This window comes from Carya illinoinensis, chromosome 11 (genome assembly GCF_018687715.1).
Source record: "Carya illinoinensis cultivar Pawnee chromosome 11, C.illinoinensisPawnee_v1, whole genome shotgun sequence".
In the NCBI taxonomy this organism is placed as follows: Eukaryota; Viridiplantae; Streptophyta; class Magnoliopsida; order Fagales; family Juglandaceae; genus Carya; species Carya illinoinensis.
The window spans coordinates 44,251,033-44,275,588 of NC_056762.1; the positions used below are offsets into that span (position 1 = coordinate 44,251,033).

The following is a 24,556-nucleotide window of genomic DNA, read 5'->3' on the forward strand; positions in this document are numbered from 1 at the left end:
GTTTCAATTCTTCTACGGAAATGTTCAACGACCACAAACTCCTCCTTTCATCGATCCCCGAAGGTACTCTATCTCTTTCGGACCGAAGGTTGATTCAAAGTTTATCTGAATGAGCTTTTTGGAAGATATGGGAATAGTCGTTCGTGGAATGCAGACCCTCTTTGCATTATGTGAATAGTATGGAGAGGTGACAGTAAGCACACACGCAATGGTTTTGGAGCTACGTACTATTGATTTGGGTTATTCATTCTTGTGATTTGGGTCTTGCTTCTTATTTAGAATTTAGAATTGTAGACTGTAATTGTAACACCCCTTCGCGTTAAGTATATAATGTATCATAACACTAAGATTTAAAATTCTCTAAATCAAACACTTAGCAATTTTAGATAAGGAACATAAATCGGCATACCAAAACATTACCAAGTACTCATGAGGTTAATATCGGACTCTTCATGGCTTCTTTGGATGGTCTGACCGATTGGCTCTTAGATAAAGTTTCTTTTAGTGTATTCTGTGTGACCCTGAAGGTGATTCATGGAGACAGGACATGCACTGATAAGCTTGAGGCATGTGAATATATTGATGCTATATAAATTAACTTCTTGAGCTATAAGTGTTGTGAATAGTTTGGGAAAAGATTATAATGTTATTGGATAAAAACAGTTCGTTAAGAAAGAAAGAGTTCCCTCTTCTTTTTTCTTCAAAAGCTTAAAATAGATCTCATTTCTTTTTATTTCGGCAGAAAAATGCCAGCACTCGCATATGAATGGATGCAACAGGTACAATAAGAAGCACTTATACCGGATTGCAGGGCTTGATTTAAATTATCTTTCATCTTATGCAGAAATCCCATCTATCTTTCTGCCAATCACTAATCCAAATTCTGTGGTCGATCTCTTGTAGCATAATTTGGACATACATCTGAAGTTGGTAGTAAATAATAAACTTTAAATGCTAACAATGATATTCAGTTCATCAATGACAGTAAAAGGCACCCACAATATTCCAATTAGGAAGTCATATGTAACACAAGAAATAGCTTCTCGCAAAATGTTTTCATCTAAGCTTAAGTTCAATGCCTATGTGAGGGAAAACATGATGAACAAAACAGATTCTGATATGAAGGATGACGTTCAGGTAACAAAACTTTAGGCAGCTCCAGCTCCCTTGCCCTTCTTTCTCTGGATCTTCTTCATGTAGAACTCAAGCTCTTTACCTTCCAAGATATATCTGCGACAAATTCATTTCATTTAACAGCAAGTCTCACAAAAATGGGTATATAACGAAAACATCTCAGAAAATTTTACACAACAAAAGATATCAAACAACAAAACCCATACCAACATTAGAGATTTTACTTTTTTTTTTTACAAGTTGTCATGAGAAATTATACTTAAATGTTCTATCCATAGACCTTCTTTTAAAAGAAAGGAAAACGAGATTTTGGGGCATAACATACATAGGATTTTCTAACAGCTCAGAGATAACACAACATTGAGAAAGATATGGTCCATAAACATTGTACATTGATGGACAATTGATACACAACCCTTAACCATTATAAAAGATGTAGAAACCTCAAAATTCGCCTTCAATTCATCTGGTAACTCAAACGGAACACAAGTGTAGGAAAGTCACATACCCATCAGCACGGCCACACTGACCAGGTCTTGATGAGATACAAGCCAACAAACGACCACTACCAAATTGCTCTTCAATGTGTGCATCAAGCTTGCGATTCTGTTGCCTCTTCTCCAGCTTTCTCTGGACATGGTTGCTCTTCTTCACCTCCTCAGTGGCAGTAGCAGCAGCAGCATCACCCTCCTATAAAGCATTGGAGTGGAACAATGTAAAAGCAAACACACCACTGCCTTAATTCAATCGGATAATTCAAAATTTTGTTCCAATAAAAAAGAAAAAAGGAAAAGAGAACACCAAACATAAATAAATAGCCACCATGTATGGATTTTGATTCTTTGAAAGCCATTTCTCACCCAGAGATTGATCAAAATACAACCGAGGCATAACAAGCCTAGCCAATTACAAACTTCTTACACAAGAACCAAACAAAAAGAAGAAAAATGCTTCCCTACCTCGCTTTCTTTCTTGGTGGAAGCCAAAGTTTTCTTCTTGCGACCAATATCAACTCCATAATGCTGAAGATACCACTGCTTGAATGGCGCTGCATCAACCTGAACAATAGCACTTTTTACCAGAGTCTGAGTACGAACCAGCTCATTGTTGGATGCATTGTAGACCACATCAAGAATACGGGTTTTCCGGGTCACAGCCTCACTCCCCCATGAGTAGTTTCCAGTGTCAAGCCTCAGAGCACGCCACTTCACATTCCCACCTCGAACCCTAATCCTCCTAACTGTCTTGTTGCTTGATAGCTTTGTGTTTGCAGGTTGCCTTCCGAGCTCATATCTTTAAAAAAAAAAAAAAGACAAGATAAGCCCATTTCCTAGGATGATAAGATAACGGTTAAATTTATTTGAAGTTGAAAAGATTTCAAATAGGGGTGTCATCTGCCTGCAAAATGCAAAAATAAGATGAACCAAAATAAATATGAATACAAAAAACAAGTGGAATAATTAAAAGTCAGGAACTTATGGTCACGTGTAATTGGCTTCGCCTATTTTCAGTAAAATTCTTATTCACTGATAAAATATACATATATATATATATATATATATATGAACTTACGGGTTTACAATTTCAACTCAAGAATACCGTTGAGAAATCAGCAAACCAAGGCAGTACAGATATTTCGGTAATTGTGGAAATAGGTTATATTCATCCAAAAGTAAGACAAACAGAGATATTGAGGACGTCAGATAAAAAATTACACAGATCCATTAATCAGACAAAGTAACATATCACAGTTTCAAGAAATTGTGGCATACAGGCGCATGGGGCTTCACTTCATTCAAGTACAAAACAAATCTATCAGTCAGAGACTGAGCAGAAAAAATACAAACAAATAAGACATGGATTTTAGGGGGTTTTCGTGTTACTCACTATCCAATTTAAGCCGGCCATGAATCATATGCAAAAAAAAGAAAGCTAAAGAGCCATGTAAAAAGCGCTTAAAACTTAAAAAAAAAAATGTTATTCACTAAATTTATACTGCCAAACGAACAGATGATACTAACAGACATATACAGACCGAGATTATTCAACTGCAATAATGAAATTAACCTTTTTTACAAACAAATACGGGATGAACCAAAGGATATTAAAACCCCAATTCACTTTTCCTTCTAAATTTCTCAGCTAAGGGAACTAAATGGATTTTCAGAATTACTTGCGCTTCTTCCTCCAAGCCTTCTTCTTGCCTCCAGTGGCACGTCTCTTGTGCATGGAATCACGAGAAATACCTATAAATCCAAATAATCACTCCAAATCATCATCCTCCCAAAACCGTAGCGAAAAATAAAAACTTGAAGATGTACTAAAAAGCATTAAAGTAAACTAAGAGATACCCATTTTGGCCGAGCGGGTGTTCTTCGGTGTCTGTCTCCCACAAGTCCACAAATCTCTGCGGAGAAGCTGAGGTCCTAGACGAAAAAGAAGTGTAGGCGAGCTAGGGTTAAATCACTCTAAACCCTAGTTTTGTAATTACCAAAGTATCCACGACATTTACATGGTATTGGAGGGCAAAAGAGTCAGATAAACTATAAGGCGTTGGATAATTGGATTGCATCTCGCACGTTTGTGATACAGTAATTGGGCTTAGAAAATTAGTCCCGTAAGAGATAGCTCATAGCTGGGCTTAGCATTTCGAAAATATCTACACAATTTTTTATTACTCATACAACTTTCACACACTACACTTTTTTTAATTTTTATTTCTCTTTAGATCCGGCTTGCGTCCTAATAACAGAACATCTTCTGTTACAAAGATCAACAGCCAATATTACATGTTGATCAACAAGTCGAATTCCTAAAATTTTTTTTATTTCTTTACAATTTTTTTTCCCAATAGCACACCATGCCATTCATTTTAGTCAAATCAAATCTTCCGCGCGCTGCCGCTTACACATTTAACACACTAATAATTAAAAAATATCGTCTATTTACCTATTAAACATAAAAACTAATTTTAAAGATATTTATATTTGTTTATTTTTTTTATATTTATAATAAATAATATATTACATACCATGAATTAGATAACATAACAAATGTAACCATATTATATTAGCAATTCTATGTAATTTCAAAATATTTCATCAATTCTATATAACTTCAAAAATATATTAGCGGTCCTAATTGTAAGCGTGCAAATCTTAAGTAATTTTTTTTTAAGATATATAAATTTATGATTCACATAAAAAAATTATTTTTATAATAATAAAATCTACTTTTAATTTTTTTTTTAAATGAGCATACGAGAAATATTATATGGATATTATATAGCATTATCTATGTAAGTTTTTTGTCAAAATTTTATTAAAAATAAATTTAAAGAGACCACCAAGAATATCCTTACATTTGTTATGTTATCTAAGTCATGGTATGTAATATATTATTTATTATAAATATTAAAAAAATAAAGAAATATAAATATCTTTAATATAAGTTTTTATGTTTAGTAGGTAAATAGACGATTTTTTTAATTACTGGTGTGTTTAATGTGTAAGTAACAACGGGGAAGATTTGATTTAACTAAAATGAGTGGCATAGTGTGCCATTGGGTAAGACAAATTGTAAAGAAATAGAGAAAAACTCTAGGAATTCGACTTATTGATCAACATATAATATGGACCGTTGATTTTTGTAATAAGAGATGTCCTGTTATTTTTGTACAGGACGCAAGCCCAATTCTCTTTGTTTTATCAAATATTTAATATATAAATAATGAATAAAATAATTAAATTGATTTAAGAAGAATAAATTTAAAAAAATATTAAAATTTGAAAAAAATAATAATGTGAAAAAATTGTGAGGTTGTATAGTATTGCTCTAACATTTCAGGCCTATCCAACTTTCGAGGATGCTCCTGCAAGGAAAATGATGATGCATGAAAGTTGGGTCAGAGACTGTGTACGAACGTCTGTATGAAGAATGATACTGTGCGTTTCTCAGCAATGATGCCAATGATCCATTCGGCATCCAGACTCCATCTCCCTCCTCCATTCAAATCCATCTCTCTCCTCCATATCCCTCTTCCTCCATCTCCGAAGTTGACGCGATATTACACCTAAAACCTAATCTTCGCATCTCAGTCAAGACCTAAGATTTGTGTATGAACTAGAAACCCGAGAGTCATCTCCTCCCTCCCTCCTCTGTGTAGCAGACTAGAGATGGGTTTTAGTTCTTCTACGAAAACGTTCGACGACCACAAACTCTCCTTTTCATTGATCCCCGAAGGTACTTTCTCTCTCTTTCAAAGGTTGAACGAAGGTTGATTCAAAATTTATTGGAATGAGCAGTCTAGATGATATGAGAATAGTTATTCGTGGAATGCAGGCCCATTTTGCAATACATGAATAGTATGGAGAGGTGAAAATAAGCATACAAACAATGGTTTGGAGCTACGTACTATTGATTTGAGTTATTTATTCTTGTGATTTGGGTCTTGCTTCTTATTTAGAATTTATAATTGTAGACTGTAATTGTAACACCCATTTCCATTAAGGATATAATGTTGCTTTTCATTCGTATCATAACACTAAGATTTAAAACTCTCTACATCAAACGCTTCGGAACATATCATTTGGCTAAATACTCATGAGGTTAATATCGGACTCTTCATGGCTTCTTTTGATGGTCTGACCAATTGGCTCTCAGATAAAGTTTCTTTTAGTGTATTCTGTGTGACCTGAAGGTGATTCATGGAAACCGAACATGCACTGATAAGCTTGAGGCATGTGAATATATTGATGCTATATAAATTAACTTCTTGAGTTGTAAGTGTTGTGAATAGTTTGGGAAAATATTAGAATGTTATTGGATAAAAACAACTGTTAAGAAAGAAAGAGATTTGGAGACACGCTTGTCACAAATTGATTTTAGGTGTTATGATAATGTGCTTAACATTCCAAATTAGTTGTTGGCTCGCTCCTTTAACTTTGGTAATCATCATTTCTACTTCTTTGAAAAGCAATCCTTTCTAGATTGATCCCCCAAAATTGTCAGTGAGTATGGACTAACCCCATAAACCGATCATAATCGATTTGTCAAATCAGATTCTCAATGACTCAAGCTCACACCCACTGCACTAGGCACAGACCATACCTATAACTCCTAAATTATTCACTAACATAAGTAAATGCACCAATAAATGACGGTACTAGGACAAGTGCTTCAGAGATTCATGAAAGATCACACTTCAGTGATTTTTCTGATTCTGCAGTAGGACACTTCTACTAACAGGTGAACAAGAAAAAAAAAATTACCAAAACCCAATTACTTGTTATTACCCTACAGCTTACTTTGACAGTTACCTGAGGTCCCTCTTGCCAACAAGTCTATAAATCATAGTTTTTGTTCTCTACTAGAAGTCTCCCAACTGGTTGGAAATTATTGAACCATTCATTAATGGGACAAATCCAAGAAGATATTGCTTTTGAACCGTTGTGAAGGACAGATCCATGGTTGCTTTGCATTGTCTGAGATTTTAGGTAAAATTTAGTATTAATGGGACCATAAAAGCATTCCTTAAATTGCTGTTCGATTGTTTGTCAGATTAAGTGGGGAAATTTACGTCTTCTCATTGGTGGGCATTCAAAGAAAGTATTTGACAAAATAACAGGTTGGTTTCTCCGAGAGCCATATTGGTATTGGTAAAGAGATTACTGATTTTATCTATTAATACTGCATTATTATCCTTTGTTGCTTAGAACCTTTTTCCTTTAGAATTTAGTCTATCTGCATAATTGTGTATTTTTATATGGAAACTAATAAATAAGTGCAGTTGCTCCCAAGACATATTCCAAATCAAAAAATCAACTTCCTTTGAGGCAAAAATATAGGTTAAGGAAACAAAAGATAACTTTTTTATATAAAAAAAGAAGACACCCAGCGCTAGATTACTAACATTGTTATCCTGCACTGTTAATCCTGCATTATTATTATGTGTTTCTCCCATTGTTGGCTAACATGTAAGCTTATTTGAAGAACTAGATTACTAAGTTTATAATGAACACTTCTTTAAGTCTATACTTGTAATTCCTTGTTACAGGTTTAAAATGACATTATTGGTTTCTTCATCTTCTCTTATTTCATCGATTTTCGTTGTATTCCCATGAAATCACCTTCCTATCGGCAAAATAATCCCATCATCGACAAAATCACCAACCCTTTTCACCTTTCTTTAACTCTCTAGGATCAACATGATACTTTCCAAAGAAAAAATAACAACCTCATGAAAACAAAATTTGGGGGAAATGAACCCACTTACCACGTATAAATTATGTCAACGACTGGTGGAGGAGGTGAAGTGTTCAAAGTTGCCAGAGATGACACTGATGCAGACGACTGGCAGAGGAAGAGGTTTTATCCAAAAAATCTGATGATAGTGGGGGGTGGGCGGCAGAGGAGTGCAACGCAGCCAGCAAAGGAATGGGTCGCGGAGGAACAACAAACTTGAATGGGTTGCAAAAATGAATGTTTTTGAGACAAATGTGAATGAAGGAGACAAACGTGAACAAAAAGGAAATGGGTTGCAGTTCTTCTATGAGCAGGGAACGATGAAGGCCTCTGTTCGTGTTTGTGAGTTTCAGCTTTTCCAGTTTAGTTCGCAGGCAAATGTCATCTCCTTTTTATTATTATTATTATTATTATTATTATTATTATTATTATTATTATTATTATTATTATTATTATTATTATTATTTCTTTGCTTATACTTGACATGGCATAATAATTGGTTCGTGCGCAATCCTTGCGCCAACTTCCCTACTACTAGAAGAACCGTTAAGGAATAGTAGGCATATTATAATATATTAAATTTATTTTATGATAAAAATAATTTTATAATTTAATGATTACGAGAAACTATTGATTAATACTTTCTATATATACTAGGAAACACAACGTCCTTTGGACGTTTGCCTAGGGGGATTATAAATTTGGGTGTTAATCAAAGAAAATGATGAAAAAAAAAATTATATAACCTTTGACATTATGTTAATAAAATAAATATTAATAAAAAGAAATCTAAGAATTTTTGTTGGACCAAAAAATCATAAGTATTAAATGCTATGGAGATATGCAATAGAAGTTTAAAGTATTCTGGTTAGACAACCTGGTATATCGTTTTGTAGAGTATGACAAGTACTACTACAATATTGGTATATAAATTTTTATAGATATCCGTTTGAGTTTTTTTTTTAAACACGTAAAAAAAATTTTAAAAAACTCAACACTGGAAATATATATAATGGCACAAACCATAATACATTTTGACACTTCTAACTATCTCCAATAATCAAAAATACACTTCTGATACCATAGTAAATAATAACACTAACTATGATACCATAGTCTAGCGGGCTGTTACAATCTCCCCCTCCTAAAAAAAAGATTTCGTCCTCGAAATCGAAGTAAGTAAGAATAACAAATTATGGAATAGGTGTTGCTTATCAACCTGTTGTCTATTCCGTATATATCTACCTTTGAGATTATGTCATTTTTTTAATTCTCTTACTTTAACCAACAATTATATTATACTTCTTTCCACAAGGTTGGCCAAGTTGTATCGACATACTTTCCAAACCTAAACTTCAAGTAAATAATCTTCCAAAACTCTTTCTTAGAAAAACATAGGCAGTATTCTTTAAGTGTTATTGTAAATACCATAGTTAGTAGAGAATTTATCAAAATTAAGCCGTTAACCTCTCTCTCTCTCTCTCTCTCTCTCTCTCTCTCTCTTAACAAAAGCGGTGGCCCTCTGTTTTAGACCAAACAATTTTGATCCGTAGAATTTTTACAGGTCTTCTGTAGCTATCAGGCGCCGCATAGCTATGACACTACATTGTTCTTCTGTAGTTGTCAGGCGCCGCAGCTATGATACTACATTGTTCTTCTGTAGCTGTCAGGCGCCGCAGCTATGATACTACATCGCTCTTGTCTCTTGTAGAGAAATGCTTCACGAGAGATGATTCGTCATAATTTTCTCTATAAAAGAATTATTCAGTTTATCTTCTTTTACATCTCATCTTCTCCACTTTTCTGAAATCAGTCTGCATTCTTATTCTGCAATCTCTTTCTGCGTTCTCATTTTGCAATGGCTCAGCAATCTTCTCATTACCAATATATGAGGTATTCTGCACCTCGTTCACCAGTTGTTTCTGCTTCTTCCGTAGGTGCTATAATGCAATCCAATAATGATCTGACTAATAAGTCAGATAATGAAATTATCTACGAGCTTGTGAGTCTCGGCACCCGATACTCATCAACCATTGTCGCATATTCTCAGCGACTACAATCCAAGACTGGTGGGGTTGACAAACTCCACGAGAATATTTCTATCCTTCAGCGGCTTCTTCTGGAGTCCAACATGAAGATAGAAGCACTAAAGCGAGATAATAGAGATTTAAAATCTTTGCTTAAATCTTCTTTTCGAGTGGCCACTCCTTTAGATAGGAAAGGCATGCAGATTTTGGAAGAGCAAGAGCGTTTAAATATTGAGGCAAAAAGCCTCAAATTTTTGTAATTTTGCTTTGAGATAATAAAATAATATTTAACAAATATTCATATTTGTGTTTTTATCTTCTGGTAGATGTTTTATGTGCTCCATTTTTTTTCTTTCAGGGATTTTCATATATATGACATGATCCAATGACTCATATAAATATGCATTTAATCATGCATATCCAAACTCTCGGTTAGATCATTGGAAAAGTAAAATATACGTTAGAAAATAACCACACAAAGCACATTGTGAGTAATCAATTCTAAACTTCTAAATATCCAGAACAATATAATACCAAAACCAAACGTAACTACCATATTGAAATTAATAACCCAACAATAAAATCCAACAAATTCATGGGTCATTACACGTCCAATTCCACAAATTCCTTTACATACAAGTTAATATCCTATTTATGTATATAATTATAACAGAGTTTAAAAGTAAAGAAGCAAACTTAAAGTTTATACACAAGATAGTGTCCCATTTAAGTATATAATTATACATATATGAACTATACATACTTGTCACTATTTTATTTAAAGGTATACTAATAAAAGTGATAAGTTTAACAAAAAGATATTTAGAGTATCTATAGCGTAGCTTAATTTATAGATTCGACAGAGAGAACATTGAGCTTGTTCTGTCGTAATTGTCCATACTGATTCATCTCTGCACGCAAGTGTATAATCCATTCTTTTTCTAAAATTGCACTTGCAATGTTTGCTAAATATGGTAGGTGTTCCTGTAATAATGAAAAAATATAGAACATAATGTAATACGTTTTTTTGAATAAATTTATAAAGAGATTTATTACCTCGCCTGTGTGCTCTAATAGATGAACTGCTGTAGAATTCAGAATTTCTTCTGCCACCAATCCAAAGGCAACAACTGCTATGCCCAAAGGCAACAACTGCTATGCATCCTGTGTCATCTTCTATTTCCAAATATACTCGAGAACTATAATTAATGAGAATATCATTATTGCATACTTTTTATAATTATTATTTTATATTTATTATGTAAAAAATGATAATTTAAAGTATTGAAATAAATTTTTTACCGTGGTTGTCCGATGCTCATATTTTTGCAATTGTAACACGAGAACTTTTCATTATAATCATATCCAGTCGCTTTATTGCAGTTGACACAGGACATATAGTAGAACGGCTGATGCAAATCGAGTAGTAAAAATTTTGCTTTAACTGTGAATGTTGATTTCTGCATTAAAAATGAAAAAATAAATTTCTAATATGAATGTAGCAATAAAGTGAATTTAAATAGAAACAAATAATTTAGTTTTAAAAAAGAAAGTTATACCGTCATTGCCTCTGTAGAATCTAAAATTTCAGCAATTTCAGAAATTTTTGTTATTGTCTGCATGGCATCGCTTGAACTCGATCCTGTTGATGTATTGAAACCTTTGGCAATGATTTCTTCTAGTAATGCATCATTTTGGGTTGCCCTAAAAAATTATATTAATAATTAAAGCAATGTATGTAGTAAAAAAAAGTTACATTAATAATTAAAACGATGGTTGTAATAAAAAAAACAATAATATATGTTAAAATTATACGATATTATTTTATAATGAATGAAACAATAAATAATTTAGATTTTATAAAATTAATTATTTAAATAATTTTTAAAAAAAGACAATTTACCATGTACGTAACGAAACCGCAGCTGCTAAAAGAGGATCGATGGTAAACACGCTTGTCACTTGTGATGATAAAGATAGACCTGTATTATAAATATGTGTTAGCAAATATATAAATACATGATAAATAATTAAAAAAAGTATTATTTTGAATGAAAAGTACCATCATAAGAACCAACTTTAATTCGCACTCCAAGAATTATTGGTTTTGTTGCAATGATGTTTGAAATTTGTTGACATTCATCATGAACAAATCGAGCCCACATTGTTAAAGTTAAAGGCTTCAGGCTATACAAATTAGAAATAGAATTAAGTTTGTAATAATAAAAATATTATAATGCGTTAAATAAAAAATGCTATAAATGTAATTAGAGATGTATTTAAACCTCTCGTCAATAAGTTGTATATCTTGAACTGTTGCCTTTCCATTAACAGTATTGACTTCTCTGGGTGGCATCATTTGGATTGCAATAGCTAGAATCTCTATTTCACCAAAATATTTTTTGTTAGTTCATAATGAAACAAAAGCATATAAATATATCTAATAATTATTTATATAGTTATTACCTATTTCAGAATCTGTATCCTTATAAGCATCAAGCTCATTAAAAGGGATGATATTGTACTCTGGAGCCTTTAGCACTGGTTCGTCATCTTCAACATTTTCAATAATTGTCCTCGAATTGATGATCCATTGATATTCATGCGATTCGATTTTGTGTCTTGGATCTATTGCTTTGACATATGCATTGCCTATATAATAAGATTGAAAAACCTGCAATGTATCATCGCGCAGATCGATATCTTTACCAAATATGACTGCTTGTAAACGATTTCCCTATAAAAAAAAATTGAAGAATTAATCAATTCGATTTAAAGAAATAAATATTTATATATCAATAGTAAATACAATATAATAAATGCAATAAGAAAATATGTTTATAAATTGAAATGTATAAAATATAATAAATACAAAATGATTCATACCTGAGGATCTATCAATGTGAGGTTCTGATATTTTGTTATTGAGTTTCGTGCAATCCTTTTTGGAGATTTTTCTGCAACGAGCATTTTGACTTTCCAGTTTTTGGTAACTGGAATAATGTCTTTGATTGATGCATAAACGGTTCGCATATTTGCTGTTTTTACAAATTAGAAGATAGAGAAGTATTACTATATATATTATAAATTGTATAATATAATTAACAAAAAACAATAGAATGTATAAATCATAACAATATTTGAAAAACATTAACTGAGCAGACTAAAGAATATATTAAATATGACTATTTATATAGCATTATAATGAGTTTGTTATTTTCAAAAAATCTTTATACACAATATTTTTTGTACAATTTTTTTCATAGTTATCAATTGTAGTTGGTCTTATAAGAATTTTTACTGACTTGGCAGTTTTGGCTCTTGATAATGCTACATATAATTGTCCATGAGAAAATACTGGTTCGGGTAAATATATTCCGACAGAATTTAATGTTTGTCCTTGTGATTTATTTATTGTCATTGCAAAACTTAATTTGATGGGAAATTGTGTGCGTTTAAATGGAAAACCATTATTTTCATTTATATCTGGTAAGAATGGAATTCTGGGTATAAAAACTCTTTTCCCTTTGTGATGACCAACTGAAATTTTTGCATCAATAACATTACGATTAAAATTACAACAAATCAATCGTGTGCCATTGCATAAACCTTCTGAAGGATTTATATTTCTAAGCAACATGATGGGACAATTCTTTTTAAGCAATAATTCGTGTGGTGGCAATCCACTTGGTGTTAAAGTGTTTAAAAAATCTTCGATTACACCTTGTTCAGATGTATCAATTGTTTCATCGAAACTATAATATCGCACCATATCACCTGGAAATTTTTCAATGATTATAGCATTTATTTCATCAACTGAGTGATTTTTTGGTGTTAATATAGCTCGATTTGTCATTTCAATTAAATTGTTTGAATAATTTGATATGTCTTCAAAAATAGCTTCTAATAAACAATTTAAAGATTCAGCATCATTGTTATATTGAATAAGCATTTCTGTTGGAATTTTGATCATATCTTTAACAGTAATTGATTCATTACCATTACCAACTTCAATTAAATAACGACAAAAATCAGGATCCAATCTAGATCTCATATTTTCTATTAATTTAATTTTGGTTAAAGAAGACCATAAATGAGAGCGGGCTAAGCTTGCATCAATTTGTTGTTCTTTTGTACTTTTTTGAATTACAGGTAATACTTGACGAAAATCTCCCCCAAAAACAATGACTTTTCCACCAAAAGGAAGGTTTGTATCATTTATATCTTGTAACATCTTATCCACTGCCTCTATAGAATATTTTCCACACATGGGTGCTTCGTCCCATATAATTAATTTTGCAAGACGCAATAATTTAGCAAGATTTCCTTGTTTGCTAACATTGCATGTACTATTTTTTTCTATATTTAATGGAATTTTAAAGCGTGAATGTGTTGTTCGGCCTCCAGGTAAAATTGATGCAGCAACACCAGATGATGCAGTTGCAAGTGCTATCATATGTTTTGATCTAATTTCAGCAAGAAGTGTTTTGTATAGAAATGTTTTTCCAGTGCCAGCAGGACCATCAATGAAAAATGCAGCAGGTTTGTTGAGAAGTAAAGTTTCGAGAATTAATTCATATGCATGTTTTTGTTCAGAATTTAAATGATTTGATGCAAGCAGATCTTCTTGTGGAATTGTAACAGTTAATTCATCATCAATTTCTTGATGTCTAAATTCTTCATCGTCAGAGAATATATCAATTGGAGCAAAATGATACATATTTATATTCTTTCCCATTGATTCAAGCGTAAAAGAGATGTTTTGTAGTACCATTTTTTTAATATTTTTAGCTGTTGTATTTGTTGAATAAAAATCTGCAGACATTTCTTTTTCAAATCGTTCCCAAAGTTCTTTTGGATTTGTAGGATTACAATATACTAAAATTATTGCAAAAAGACGTCTTAAACTATTTGGCATTCGGTATAAACAAGCTTCTTCTAAACATTCTTCTAAACTACTATCTTTGTTCAATAGACCATGTAAATTAGCTGCTTCACGAAATGTGGGCACAACAATACCATTAATTGTTTTTAAATCTTCAAATGATTTTGGCCCTCTAATGTGGTTCAGTAATATTCGCAAGTAATATCTTTCACCTTCAATTGGATTTGCACTAACAATTCGCCCTATAACATTTCCTTTCTTTCTTGGAGTCCAAATTTTATATTGTTGATTCCAAACAAATTTTTCAGGAAATTCTTTGTACAATAAATTGTGCGCATTTTGATCAATTTGATTTGTTAAAAAGAATTCAGTTAACATTGATTTTGTTGACAAATCTGAATTTAAAATGCTGTTTAAATTTTCATGTGCACGAAAAGCTACTAAATGTTGATTTTCAAGGTGCAGATGTAAACTATAAACTGATGGATACATTTCGTTAAGTGCAAAACCATATATTCTCCATGTAGCTTCGGGTGGTGTAATCCATCTACCTGATTGAAATTGTTCAATTTCATCAATTTGTTGATTATTTTCGTCGTTGATTAAATTGAAAGCGATACGATCATGTCCTTTATAAATATATTTATACAAATATTTGACAGCTTTAATTGTAGAACAAATTTCAACATTTATATGACAATTAAATTTTGAAAGAAGATATGGATTATATGGTACAACCCAACGATTATCTAAATTTTGTCCTCTAACTTTCACAATTGTTCCGTCATTAGAACGTTTGTATAACGGAAAACAATCAATTCCAACAGTTGTTTTAGATGTAAATTTTTTGGGATATTGATTTTTGCAAATTCCATTTTTTTTCATACATATATTAGTTGGATTCAATATTCCGCAAGGACCATGCATCATATGTTTAACAACACTTTTATATAAGTGTACATTTTTTGTTTTATCAGGTATTTCTGCTGAAACAATTTCATCGAAAGATTCAGGTGCATAAATTCGCCAATCTTTTTGTAGTATTATTAAAAAATGAACATGTGGTAAGCCTCTTTTTTGATGTTCAATTGTGTAAACATATGCTGCAACTTTACCAAAAATTTCTCGTTTAAATAATTCATTTTTTAAATCTTCTAATTTTGCCTTAAATATTCGTGAAATTAAATCAGGACGATTTTGAACTTCTTCATGTGGTTTTAATTCATCTAAAATTTCTTTCCAACTTGGATTACATGTCATAGTTAAGAAAATATCAGGTTTGCCAAAACGTTGAACTAATGCCATTGCTTCCATATATCTCTTGCGCATATCTCTTGGACCTCCAATAAAAGATGAAGGTAAGATAATTCGTCTTCCAATTTTGGAGGCATTAGTTTCTCCAATTGAAATACTATCAACAATACCTTGATATATATCTGATCTAATTTCTTGTTGTTTCGAACGAAAATAATTTAATCTTGATGTTTCAATTTTAATATACATGTCAACAACAAATTGTTGTAATAAACGACCAGATAATAATAAAATTGATTTGTTATGTTGTCTTATTTGTAATTTGAAACAATAATATTCACGGCATGAAATTGTTGGTTGTTTCTTCTTCTTCTTCAAAACTACAAAAATTATGGAAGAAAATTTAGAAATATAAATATATAAAAGTTTAAGATAAGAAAATTAGAAGAATTAAAATTAGAGTTAAATATAGTTTGCCCCTCTGACTATCATTTAATTCACAATCATGTACACCGGACCTGCTTTCATTGGACTTGTGAGATGTATGGAAAAAATTTGAAAATGATGTGAAAAGAGAAATTTTCGTGGGGATACAAAAATAGGAAAGCAGATCAACCAACCCCTTTTGTTTTCCAGGAAAATGCAAACGGCAATGTTGTTGATGAAGTGAAGGGTAATTTTGTCTTTGCATTAAAGGAAATACACGTGAAAAGCACACAAATGATATTTTCGTTCGATTTAATGCTTGTTGTAGATGGAAGAGGGCGATTGGGACGTTTTGAAAATAAGAGGGGATATTTTGATGCAATCAATAATTTTAGGGGTACCTTGTAAATTAAGTAATAGTTGGAGGGGATAAAGTCTAACCCTTAAAATTATTATTACCTTCTTCTTCAGTTCGGAATAATTCCTCTGCATTACTTGATTTGTGTAAATCATTTAATGTTGATGTTTGATTGTTTAGCAATATTGTTCCTTTTTTTATTTTTTCGATTCCTTCATGCCAACCAGAATCACCAAGAGGAAATAATAATGGATATTGAAGTGGATCGTAACAACCAAAATAATATTGAACAATATGATTTTGACCTGTATGACTAAAAACGATAATATTTCGATTTGTTTCTTCTGCATAATTATCAGATTCAGTCCAAATAGCTGCAACTTGCGATACTGATGGGGTATTATAAACACGTTGATCTAATCCAACGTCTGATCTTATGTGAATTACATGATTTTCGAGATTTGGAATGTTACTCAAGTTTCGAAAGAAATGACTATATGGATTAATTCTGAGTATATCCATCAATTGACTAATAATGGAAGGATCTAATCTTTCTGCATCATTAACACGATTTTCTAATTCATGTTCAGTATCATAGAAGTATAGTTGCAAGTATGAAGGATATCCATCTTCGGGAATTAAATCATTAATGTAATGATAGATTTGTCCTTGAACTCTAAATGTGTAAATTCCTCTGTTTCTTCTACATAAATTTGTATCAAACTTAACTCCAAATGATGTGAAGGCAAATTTATTATTATATGTACGCACGTATGTACGAAAATTTTCAGATTTGTTTGAATTAGAAGTAAATAACTGATATAGTTCATTAGGAATTTGACTAAACGCTAACGATATTGTTCCATCTGCACAACAAAAACTGTTTGGTTCATGATAAAATTTTTTTGCTCCACAATATTTACATGACGGTACTAATGGTAAATAACTTGGTTCAAGAATTATAGTGTGTAATATTTGTCTAAAACAAGGAGATCTTCTTCGTCGTTTTCCTATATTAAAAAAATAAAAAATAATATTATTAAAGATAAGATATTAAATATTAATGTAAAAATTAACGAAAAAATGTGTTAGCTTGTACATTACCTAAATTGGAATTTGACGTTCTTTGAAAATTCAATTCATCTTCATTTAGATAATTAACCTATAAAAGCATTTTTTAATATTTATTGAATAGAATGAGAAAGGAATTGAAGGAAATATTTCTTTTAGTAAGAAATTGTTATGAATAAACCTGATTGGTCAATGCTGAAGTTGACGTATTGTTATCGATGTTAATTCTAGAAAAGTTGATATTCGAAGACGATCCAATTTCTCTTATACAAATCCCTTCATTGTTGTTTGAAGAAAGAGATAGGACATTCTGAGACTGTCTTTGCCTTCGCATTTCATTATGTCGAAGATTTTTCAACTCAGCATATCTCTCTCTTCTTTTTTGACGGATTTCTTCTTTTTTTTGGTTTGATTGGATACTATACCAATTTTTTCTTCGTGGATTGTTTTCACTCTCTTCTGGATTTATTCATAAAAGAAGTTAGATAAAAAAAAAACGGTGTTAATAATGTTTAAGTATATTTTTGCATTTAATAATATTGTCTTACCAATCGGCATAAAGTTATGAAAAATTGTAAATTCTGTGTCGATTTTGGTGCGTAATCTAAAAAAAAATTGAACTTAAAAAAATGAGAAAAGTAAATATTAACATAACAATAATATAATATCATCAATTTATCCTAATTATAAGCGCACTTATATAAACATAAAAGAATTGAATAATATTTTTTCAAATGAGATAGAAAAGAACGTACCAGGAAGTGGAGCACAAACAGAGGAATAAAGTGGACAGAGCAAATTGATACCAACCAGATTGATGAAGAGCCAAACAAAAACAAAAGCAACAAATCTGACAAAAAAAATATACATAAAAAAAATTATTCTTATGATAAATAAAAAAGATAATATAAATAATTTCACTATTTACTGAAAAAAAAAAAACTTACAAGCAAAGAATTAATGTATTGAATGGAATTTATTATCAAACATATTTTTAATAAAATATATAAAACAAAAAAAAATAAAAAATAAATAAAAGGCTATAAAAAAACCACAAATAAATGGAAATGCTATTTTGTTTTATTTTTTTATTATAATGTTTGTGTTAATAAGTTAATGTTTATCAAATTTTTAAAAGTTTTCAAACAAATCTTGAAAATAACAAGACTAAATACTATATTTATGTATAAAAACTCAATAACCATAACTTTGAAGCGATCAGTAAGCAAAATGATGTTTTACTATTAATTCATAACAAATAGTTAATTATAAGAATTCATCAACTTTCTTGTCATTATTGTTAGTTGATATAAATCTCTTGTTAATCCACTTGGATCATTACTTTGTTACTTGATTTAAAAAAATGTTTATCATTTTTCGTTTACAGATAATTCATAAAAAGTTTCTATTTTATTTATTCAAAAATAATAATATTTATAGTCGTTAATGTATAAATACTTTGCTACTTCTTAAAAACCTTAAAATTGTAAGTTATATTTTTCACCACAATTTTTAAATTGCACTAAGTTTAAAAACTATTTTTATTATAAAAAAATGAAAAAAGTAAATATTAACATAACAATGATATAATATCATCAATTTATCCTAATTATAAGCGCACTTATATAAACATAAAAAAATTGAATAATATTTTTTCAAATGAGATAGAAAAGAACGTACCAGGAAGTGGAGCACAAACAGGAATAAAGTGGACACAGCAAATTGATACCAACCAGATTGATGAAAAGCCAAACAAAAGCAAAAGCAACAAATCTGACAAAAAGAACAAACATAAAAAAAAATTATTTTCATGATAAACAAAAAAAATGATATAAATAATTTCACTATTTACTAAAAAAAAAAACTTACAAGCAAAGAATTAATGTATTGAACGGAATTTATTATCAAACATATTTTTAATAAAATATATAAAACAAATAAAATAGAAACAAATAAAAGGCTATAAAAAAAACTCAATAACCATAGCTTTGAAGTGATTATTAAGTAAAATAATAATGGCGTTTTACTATTTTATCTAGTGACGGGCATAAATTTGCTTTGTTTAAATTTTTTTTGAGAGATTATTCATTGTGTTCACCTGGATTCAAAACTTATGGAGATGACCCTTAATTATAAACTAATTGCTAAATATTTATCATACTAAAATTGAGAATTTACCTGAATTCATAAGGTATTTAAATAAATTATATAACTGAGAGGCAGATATATATAATTAAAAGTTAGTTGCATAATAGACAAATAAAGTTATAATAAAACATAAGGTTTTAAATTAGTGTTGTTAGGCACTGTAATTACATTTTATTTATTTTTTTTACATTTTAAATTCTCAGCGAAATTTTATTTATAACTCATATATTAAGCAAAAACATTTAAATGAACTGTGTACTAATATCTAGATAAAAAAAAAAATTATAAACATTATTATTAAATTTTGAGTCATTATTAATGTATAAATTAAAAAAAATAAATTTAACAGCATTTTAAATTTTATTTGTTTATATTTTTAATTCTTAATATAATTTTATATAAAATTCATATATGAATTGAAACAATTTAAATGAAGTATATGCTAATAGTTAAATAATGGATTTTTTTTATAAACATTATCATTAAATTTACAATAATTATAATTATTAATGTATGAATTAAAACAAATAAAATTTTACAACATTTCAAATTTTTTTTGATGTTTTAAATTCTTAATATAATTTTATGTAGAATTGATATATTAAGTAGAAAAATTTAAAACTTAAATTTAAGAGGAAAAAACATTTTAAATTTTTAATAGAATTTTATTTAAAATTTAGAGATTAAGTGAAAAAATTTAAACGAACTATATACTAATAATACATAAGTAATGAATTTTTTTTATAAATATTATTATTAAATCTGTAATTAATTATCAATATATAAATCAAGAGAAATAAAACGTTGCCATTTAAACAGGTGCCATTTCTATTTATATATTGAATGACTATATATAGTATTATTTATAAAATTTATGAATGGAAATTAAGTGAAAATTCATCGTTTAATTAAATAGAGTACTTTGTTAATTTACTTTAAATGTTTCAGATTATTGCCTTGAATGCTTCAGCAAATATCTTGTCAAAAATCCAAGAACGTGCACAAGAGTATGCTGCTATGATCATGGAAGAGCTGGATCCAGACAACCTCGGACACGTTGAGATTTGTATATTTTTTTTAACTTCTTTATTTTATTTTTTTCAATGCATATAAATTCAGCTACTTACAAATAATTAATACGTTAACACACTACTTTTTATAGAACTAATTACGGTTATAATAAAAATTATGACGATATAAATATTTTTTTAATATTTATATGGACCTAGCTCACCCTCTAAAATGGCCCAATTTACAGCTTAGTATCCCATGGGCCATGCCGAAACTAATCGAAGTTTTGCATCTTGCAGTTGTTCAACTTGGAAATGCCACTTGTCCAAGCACCATACAAATCAACCAATCTAGCAGGCGATAGCCGGGTTCTAAGCCAGCTACTGAGCCAAAACCCTAACTATAAAAGCTACATAAACACATCGCTCCTTTCTAGATTTTTCTTCCCCGCCCCCCTTCCCTCTCTCTCTCTCTCTGTTTCTCTCGCTCTCTCTCCTCTGTTTCTCCTCCTCTTACATTTTTTTTTCTTTGTTTCTTTTCCTTTGTGTTTAGATGTTTGTTTCATTTTTTCTATGGTTGCTTTGGCATTTTTTATTTCCCTAGAGATTCTCCTTCCTCACTCCTCCTTCCGTTCTCTCTCTGTTTCTGCTTCCCCATGCCCCCCCTCTTCTTCTCCTGCTTTTACATATTGTTTTGTTTGGTTTTTGTTTGTTTTTTTTTTTTGTCCTTCGATTTCAGATCTGTGGTTAATTTGCTGTATAAAATGGCATTTTGTGGGTCTTGCCGATTTTTTGTTTGTGTTTGGGATCTTCTTGTGGGTTCAAAGTTGGGATTTTTTTCGCCATTTTGGGACAGTTTCGATGGGTTCTTGCGAGGGTTTGGTTGGTTGCTTATTTTTGTTTGCATTTTTTAGGGATTTCTTTGTGGGTTTTTCCGATTATTTTGTTGTGCTAGTCGATGATGCCTTGGCAGTACAATCTTTCATCTTATTTTTCTCTTCTCTCGTGTTTATTTTGTTTATTTTTTCTGAGTTTAGATCTATATTGTTGTTTATGGTTTTTTGCGTTTCTACCTTGCGTTTTCTCCGTTTAGATCTATAGATCTATATTGTTTATGGTTTTTGTTTGGTTTTTGTTTGTTTATTTTTGTTTTCTTCTTATTTTTCGTCTCTTCTCTAATGTTCAATAACTGTATATATATAATATATTATATATTATATAATATTTTATCTAAAATAGTAACGGAGTAGGTGTGCATCGCAATTAATTTTGGATTCTTTCTCGACAGGAGTTGGAGTTGGTGGGTGAGAGTCGGTAGAGTGGGTGAGATGATAATGTATATTATATAATATTTTATTTAAAATAGTAACGGAGTGGGTGTGCACGGTAAATAATTTTGGATTCTTTCCCGACAGGAGTGGGAGTTGGTGGGTGAGAGTGAGATGATAATATATATTATATAATATTTTATCTAAAATAGTAACGGAGTGAGTGAGATGATAATAATATATATTATATAATATATATTATATAATATTATATATATTATATAATATTTTATCTAAAATAGTAACGTAGTGGGTCTGCCCGTGCATGATTGCGATTATTTTTGAAATTTTATTTTCGAAGGAGTTTTTTTTTTTTTTTTTGAAAGTGAGTTTTTTTTTTTTTTTTTTTTTTTGACTTTCTCGGTTGCATTTGTTGTTTGGGTGGGTTTATTTCACCATCTCGTGTGTATTAAGGAATTCTGTTTGGGTGTTTTTTTTTTTTCTGATAGCATATTATTGGGTTTCTCGGTTGGATTTGTTGTTTGGTGGAGGAACTTTTTTTTTCTTATGGTTATTTTTCGGTTGGATCTATTGTTTATTGGCTCTCAAGGTGAGGAACAACTGGGTTTTCTTTTTTCACTCTTAACTGTGTTTTTTTTTTTGTGTTCTCAGAACATACGAAGAAATCACGACATATGCATATGCAAATCATCTAATTACACACTGTAACAACATTCATACAATACAATTCATCATTGCAATACTGAGAGAAACAACAAGAACATACCTAGAATTGCTGAGATTGACGATTAACTTCGTCCACGATATTTTTTTTAAAAGGTTAGAATACGGAGAATAGATAGCTGAAGATACGGAATGAAAGAAATATTGACATTTAAATTTCAATGCGATTGCATTTTATCAGACAAAGTAATAAGCTTTAACTGTAAAAAGACATTAAAATAAAGTCGGTGAATCAAAACGACACCAAAGACAACAAACTGGACAATAAAATTAAGGGGCAAAACTGGAAATAAAACAGTAAAAGCTAAATAAGTTGGTGGGAATGGAGAAAGACCAAAAGAACAATCGGTAGAATAAAAGTAAAATGCAAATAACCGTAATTGACAAATAAAACTAAGGATAAAATTGGAAATAAAAATGTTGGACGAAAACACTGTTCTTAAACGATTCGCACTTTATATATTAGTATAGATATATATATTAATTTATTAGAAAAATACAATTTAATGGAAGTTATAATAGGAGAGAGAAACAAGTCGTAGTTCTGAAGATTGCAAATGGTTATTGAAGTTGAGAAGACATCCTTTGCCAACACCCTACAACGGTCCAAAATCGTTTAGCCATACTGTCATCCTCCTTCTGTTCAACATCTTGGAATTTTGAAGTGTCTCCGGAAGCCATGTCTCTTTATTTGCTTTCCTTCGTTGACAACTAAAGACTCCCTCTCCCTCCAGTTTTTCCATGAACTCCCACTCACGTACCCATATGTTCCCCACTCAAAAGGTACAACTTTTGACTCCATTTGTAGCTTAAACCGATCAATTTATGATTCGTAATGCAACTAAGTTATTCGAGGTTTTCTTAAACAAATTGCACTCTACATGTTTGATGAAATGCTTCTTAGAAGTTTCTTTTATTTTTCTTTTCCTTCTACACAATGTTTCATTAATATGGGTTTTCTTAGAGTCAACCGGTTGAACTATACACGAGCACTTGTGAGCTTCTGAGCTATCTTGATTAATGTGTACATGCTTGTATTATTGGTATTTCAAATGAATCCATATTGTTTATTGTAGTTTTGGAGACGAATATAATATTCAGTAGCTCTTTACTCGAGTAACTCGTGGAAATGATATCGTTTGTATGCATCTTTGGATTAGACTTATTTTTTGAGTTTTTCAGGAAGCTTGAAATTATGGAGGGCATTGTTCAAATTCCGATGAAATATGGTGGTGGTGTTTGCTAATTATCTTTGATAAAATCTTTCTCCTTTACCTATTAGATGTATGCAGTCAAGCAAATGGTGTTTTGCTTTCCTTCAACGCTCATGAAATTGGCAATGACCATGGGATGTTTTGTCTCCGGTGCTACTCTTTTTCTCCTAGGTCTGCATCTCTCTTATGTCAATGTCGCTCCTCAACAAGCTCGAATTCAGGCTCGCAATGATTTCGTGAAAGAGAGATTAAGAAATAAGTACGGTAAATGAAGAGTCTGCTCTTAATGGCTTTGGGCTTATGTACACTCGACAAGTTATTATTCTCCATCCCTGTCCTTTGTGTACGGGCAAGTCAAGACTCATTTTGAAATTTCATTGGCGCAATGCCGTTAGAGTATTTAGTCGATAAATGTGTGTGTGTGTGTGTGTGTGTGTGAGAGAGAGAGAGAGAGAGAGAGAGAGAGAGAGAGAGTACTTTGTTGTGTTTTATTGATGAATATCCAACTATACATATACATAGAGTAGTGACTATTATACCCTCATACTATACAATTAGTTACAACTATGTATTCTAACACTCTCCCTCAAGCTGGGGCATATATATCATAGAAACCTAGTTTGGAACAAATAAACTTTAGCCGACTTTAATAAAATGGTTTCATAAACACATCTGCAAGTTGATCAGCAGACTTCACAAAGGGTGTAGAAATATCACCACTGAATATCTTATCTCGAATGAAGTGACAATCAATCTTAATGTGTTTAGTCATCT

At 30.7% G+C, this 24,556-nt stretch overlaps 1 protein-coding gene and 1 long non-coding RNA gene across 3 annotated transcripts; one reads left to right on the forward strand and one right to left on the reverse strand.

The window, feature by feature from the left end:
* Nucleotides 1–927: 927 nt before the first annotated feature.
* Nucleotides 928–3,626, reverse strand: LOC122281682 (40S ribosomal protein S8-like). The gene is made up of 5 exons (XM_043093415.1): nucleotides 3,486–3,626; nucleotides 3,308–3,380; nucleotides 2,094–2,427; nucleotides 1,643–1,824; nucleotides 928–1,230 (listed from the first exon to the last, which is right to left on the reverse strand). The coding sequence occupies exons 1-5, from the start codon at nucleotides 3,487–3,489 to the stop codon at nucleotides 1,149–1,151; spliced, it is 675 nt and encodes a 224-aa protein (XP_042949349.1). The 5' UTR covers nucleotides 3,490–3,626; the 3' UTR covers nucleotides 928–1,148.
* Nucleotides 3,627–4,963: 1,337 nt separating this feature from the next.
* LOC122281685 lies at nucleotides 4,964–24,347 on the forward strand. 2 transcript variants are annotated; one of them, XR_006230280.1, is made up of 4 exons: nucleotides 4,964–5,376; nucleotides 5,476–5,532; nucleotides 6,694–6,760; nucleotides 23,751–24,347. It is a non-coding gene; the product is annotated as an uncharacterized LOC122281685 (long non-coding RNA). The 2 variants fall into 2 exon arrangements; XR_006230281.1 differs by lacking the exon at nucleotides 5,476–5,532.
* Nucleotides 24,348–24,556: the final 209 nt, after the last annotated feature.

Coding starts and splice junctions, on each gene's coding strand:
- LOC122281682 (XM_043093415.1), bottom strand. Junction 1,825..2,093: donor CCACCAAGAAAGAAAGCGAG/GTAGGGAAGCAT, acceptor AATGCTTTATAG/GAGGGTGATGCTGCTGCTGC. Junction 1,231..1,642: donor CAGTGTGGCCGTGCTGATGG/GTATGTGACTTT, acceptor AATTTGTCGCAG/ATATATCTTGGAAGGTAAAG.